Raw genomic sequence first — 4,814 nt, 5'->3', positions numbered from 1 at the left:
GGCTCGCGCACTCGTCCTCCCCCCAGGGACGGTGACTGGCTCCGAGCAGCGAGCGGGCGCTGAGTGCCCGGTGCGCTACAGGCTGAACCTGTCCTGTCTCCCGGCAACCCTGTGCGGCGGGTACCAGGGGAAACCGAGGCACGCGGCTGCGAAGGGCAGGGCGAGACCCTGAGCCCAGGCCCGCCTGGCCCTGGGGTCTTGCTCTGTCCCGCTGCGTGGCCGGCCCCGCGGAGCGGTCGCCGGGAAGCCGTTGGAGGGTGGGAGCGTTTGAAGTTGTCGGGGCCTGACTTTCACACCGTCCCTATCCCCCTGCACAGTGAGAGTGGCGTTCTAGAACGTCTGCTGGCGGCAGGCAGCGGGCCGGGTGTGGTCTGTCGGCTCCCACCTGGCCCGTCACACTGCCCAGAGACGGGGGGCTCAGAGCCCGGCCGGGAGACCACTGCTCGCGGCGGCTCAGAGGCTCTGCGCTTTGCCTTCTCTCTCCCAAAGGGCGCGCCGCCAGCGCGTGAGCAGACGGGAGGGGCCCGCGGGCCCCACTGCGGCTTCAGGAGCGGCAGCAACGGCAGACTCTCAGCGACCAGGTCGCTGCTGCCTCCTTACGACCTGGTCTACACCGGGAACACCCAGGTGAAACAGCGGGTTCCCCGGCCTGGATAAAACCCCCTCCTGGTAGTCCTCACGGGAGCCGGCCGGCTGTCTCCCCTCCTGGACTGACGGACACCTCTGTCCGCGAGCTCGACGCCCTGGCCGGTCTGTCCTAGGGGAGCTCGAGAATTGCTACACTCCACGGCTAAACATCCTCCCGGCGATCGTCTAATCAAAAGGAACCGGGAGCTCCGGCAAAGACCGTATCAGGACGAGCAGCTGTTCCTCGCGCGCCTCGCTAGGAGTCTGCCGACGTGTCTGCAAGGACGAGGAAACCCTACCGGGGAACAGAACCACAGAACGCCCGCGAAACTCAAGTCCGACCCTGACGTGTTACAAGGACGGACCAGCCAGCTCTGACCCAGGCGTCTGAAAAGCCACCAGCGTCTCTCAAGCAATCCCGGGGCGGCTGCCACGACCAGAAGCAAACCGAGATGCCAGGCGTGGTCCCTGAAGGCCAGGCGGGCGGGCGCACAGCGACAGAGGCCGTCTGCGCGGCTGACACGGGGTGGGGGGGTGGGGAGGGAGGAAGCGTGAGCAGAGGACGTCACCTTGGAATCCGTGGCCAGGAGAACCGTGCCGTCCTCGCGGATCAAAGGCTGCTGGATGTTCACAAGCATCCCTGGATCAAGAAGACCTGTTTGTCTATTCAAGACATAAAGAGACCCAGAGTAGCTTCCAACGTCGTGTGCACGGCAGGGCAGGGGGCACTAAGCGGTCTGAGCAGCGGACAGGCCCTAACTGGACTCGGCCACGGAGCGGCCCAAGGGCCCCTGCTCCCTGCGGTGAGACGAGCTCAAACTCGGGCCACAGCTCGAACAGGACGACTCAGAGCCACCCCCCGGGCTTTCCCGCCAAGAACGTGAGTTTCATCTTCAGAAAATCACCGACTCCGGGTCTTTGTGTGATGCGCCCTAGGTTTCCTCCCTTCCCTCTTTCTGTTCCGTTTAACATAAACTCTCTAGAAGACAGTAAAAGGACGCGCAGATCAACCTGCGGCACCACCTGGGACCTCGCCTCGCCCTAAACCTTTCGCCTGCGCTGCAGAAAGCCCCAGCCTGGCATTTCAGACGATCGCTTTCCTGCCTGAACGAGGCCTGCGTGGAAAACCTCAGTCCGAGCCCCAGAGAGGAAAACTCGACCCCACTCCAAACGGGCGTCCTCAGCCTGCCCGCAGGCGTGACCGGCAGCGCCAGCGTGGGCTGGGGCGGGGCCGGGAGCCACACCGGCGCCCTCCCGGGGGCCCCCTGCCGCCCCCGACGGCTGCGAGGCTGAGAGCTGGGACTGACCTCGCTCCGTCCTTGTCCGCCACGAACGTGGGCGTGGCGATCAGGGGGCTTCTCAGGTCCTTGCGGATGTAGATCTTCTCCGTGGAGGCGGCGCAGTTGCTGGGCTTCTCCCGCTGCACGTCGAACGGCTTCCGCTCACTCTGCACAGCTTGAACCACAGCACACACGTTCGCGCTTAAGGGAGGGACGCGGACCAAGGGACACGCGGCCCTCGCGGCGAAGCGGGGGCTCCTCAGCAAGTCCCTCCCGTGCCCGATCCGCCCACTCAGCCTCCACGCGGACCCTCAGCCGGAGGACGGGTCTGAAACCGGCCCGTGCCACGCTGGATCTCAAAGGCACGGAGCAGAGCGCGAGGCGGCGGCTCTGCCCGCCAAGGAACCGCAGCTCCGTGCCCGTGTCGCCCGTGGAGCCCCCGACTGAGCCCTCTGCATTTTCACTTTTTGCTGCTGACAAAACGGACCGGCCCCGGGACGGGAAACGCCGTCCTCCAGCGGGCCCTGTAGAGAGCCTGTCCCGTGCCACCCGCCACAGAGGAAACACCCCGGTTCCCAGCTGGCAAGCGAGGGTGCGGTTCTGCAACACCCGGAGCCCAGCCCCGGCTGCGGGAACCGAGAGGAGGGCTGGGGACCTTCCCGGCCGCCCGCGTGCGGGACAGCGGCTCTCCCTCACGGTCCCAGCCGCACAGCGGCGGCGGCGGCCCGGCCCCAGGGAGGGCACAGGCCAAGACCCGTGAGCCGGGCGAGGCTCGCTGGATGCTCGGGCGGCAGGTGAGGGAGCGAAGGGCTCCGGCTCGCAGACGAGGGGCCTGCGGCCGAGAGGCGACAGGTCTCCCCGGTCTTCGGCCGCCGCGCTGGAGCCGGATTTGGCGCCGGCTGTGTTCCGAGCTCTGTGCCCCCCGCCCCGCCCGCGACAGGGCTCTCCGTGCACCGCGAGGACGGACGGACCGACCCCGCCCGGGCCGGTTCTCCACCACCGGGGCGACCCAGAAGGGCGACCGAGATGCGGCCTGAGCGGGGCGTGTTTATAGGGGATTTTACGGCCAGGAACGGAGACCCGCTCTAGCAGACGCCTGCTCGCTGCCGCCCTCCGCGCGGCCTCGGGCTCGAGCGCCGCTACTCACATTCCATTTTCATGCCCATCTGCAGGCATTTCTTGAGGCGGCAGAACTGGCAGCGGTTGCGGTGGTGCTTGTTGATGACGCAGTCCTGGTTGCTCCGGCAGCTGTAGGTCAGGTTCTTCCTCACGCTCCTTTTGAAGAAGCCCTTGCAGCCTTCACAGCTGACGGCCCCATAGTGGCGGCCTGGAAGGAGAAAGGGAGGACGTGACTGTTCTCTGAGCGTCCCCACTGTGCGGATTCACCCAGAGAGGGACCGTCACCGGCCCCGGTGAGCCGCACCAAAGCGACGCGTGCGCGCAGCCGTGTGGACGGCCGCGTCTTTCACTAATCTCTCTGTGACCTTCGCCGCAGCCTTGCGAGATTGTGATGGAAACACCCAAGTTCAGGCAGTTACGCGGCAGCTGGCGCGACCCCACTGCTCCGAGTGTGCAAAGCACCCGCCCGCCGGCAGGCGCCCTGCCGCCCACCTGCGCGCTCCTGGTCCCGGCCCCGCAGACCTGGGCTCGCCGCGCCGCCCGGCCCCCGCCCCGCACACACGGTCTCCCCCCGGTTCACTCCCGCGCTCTGACCCGCGTCCTGAGCCTGCGGCCCCCCTGGAGGAGGCAGATCGGTCCCCGGACAAGCTTGGGGACCGGGGCCGTGAAGGCCCAAGGCGAAGGAAGGTCCCCACAGGGCTGGCGGAGGCCAGCTACTCGGAGCCCTCGAGACACGGTCCTAGAATATATTCAGTAAATACTGTTTGTTTGCTAATCCTGTCCTCTTCTGTGTCCCCGAATTTTACTTTCTAATTGGCGCACTGTCATTGCACATACTTGCGGGGTGCAATCGGGTGTTTCCGTGCGTGTGCGTGGCGTACAGTGATGGAAGCATGACCGTTACCCACGCACTCACAACTTCTTCGTGGGAGGGGATTCGGAAGCCTCTCTTCTAGGGGTTGAGAAATACGGAATACCTGACCGCTAACAGTGCCACCCCGCCCTGCAACGGAACGCCACAACTTACTCCTGCCGCCCGCCGCCACTCTGCGCCCGTCGGCCGACCTGCCTCCACCCCCCGCCCCTGCCCGGTCTCCGGTAACCGCGCTTCTGCTCTGCTTCTGCGATGCCAACTCTTCTTTTTTTTTTAAGATTCCACACGTAAGTGAGATCACGTGGTATTTGCCTTTCTGTGTCTGGCTAATTTCACCGAACACGATGGTTTATCCACGTTGTCACGAATGGCAGGATTTCATCGTTTTCTGTGGCGGAATGGTATTCCACTTTGTACGTACACCACGTTTTCATTTTCTTTAGCCATTCATCGCTGTTGGGTCGATTCCGTATCTTGGCTATTTTGAGTAGTGCTGCAATTAACACAGGAGTACAGACGTCCCTTCGACATGCTGACCTCGTTTCCTCTGGAGACACACCCGGTGGTGGGATTGCTCAATCATATGTAGTTCTTTTTTTTTTTTTTGAGACAGAGTCTCGCTCTGTCGCCCGGGTTAGAGTGCCGTGGCGTCAGCCTCGCTCACAGCAACCTCCAACTCCTGGGCTCAAGCGATCCTCCTGCCTCAGCCTCCCAAGTAGCTGGGACTAACAGGCATGTGCCACCGTGCCCGGCTAATTTTTTCTATGTATTTTTAGTTGTCCGATCAATTTCTTTCTATTTTTAGTATAGATGGATTATCATAATTAAATTTAAAAGTTATATATAATAAATAGAATCATATAGTATGTAAAATTTTGGGTTTGGCTTTTTTTGTTTCACATAATTCCCTAAGG

The 4,814-nt window shown here is 63.1% G+C and overlaps 1 protein-coding gene across 2 annotated transcripts in view; it reads right to left on the bottom strand.

Annotated features, from left to right (window-relative positions):
- Positions 1-4,814, bottom strand: part of NR2C2 (nuclear receptor subfamily 2, group C, member 2) — a 26,644-nt gene that overhangs the window by 12,190 nt on the left and 9,640 nt on the right. The window contains exons 5-7 of one of the 2 annotated variants that reach the window (XM_012656893.1): positions 3,055-3,234; positions 1,935-2,082; positions 1,197-1,290 (exon numbers count right to left, since the gene is read on the bottom strand). In XM_012656893.1, the coding sequence (XP_012512347.1) occupies positions 1,197-1,290; positions 1,935-2,082; positions 3,055-3,234 (422 nt within the window). The remainder of the gene's footprint in view (positions 1-1,196; positions 1,291-1,934; positions 2,083-3,054; positions 3,235-4,814) is intronic. The other variant, XM_012656894.1, reaches the window with a different exon arrangement.

Source organism: Propithecus coquereli, unplaced genomic scaffold (genome assembly GCF_000956105.1).
Source record: "Propithecus coquereli isolate 6110/MARCELLA unplaced genomic scaffold, Pcoq_1.0 Scaffold525, whole genome shotgun sequence".
Lineage (NCBI taxonomy): Eukaryota > Metazoa > Chordata > Mammalia > Primates > Indriidae > Propithecus > Propithecus coquereli.
The sequence above is the reverse complement of the archived record's forward strand: the minus strand, read 5'-3'. Positions and strand labels throughout refer to the sequence as shown.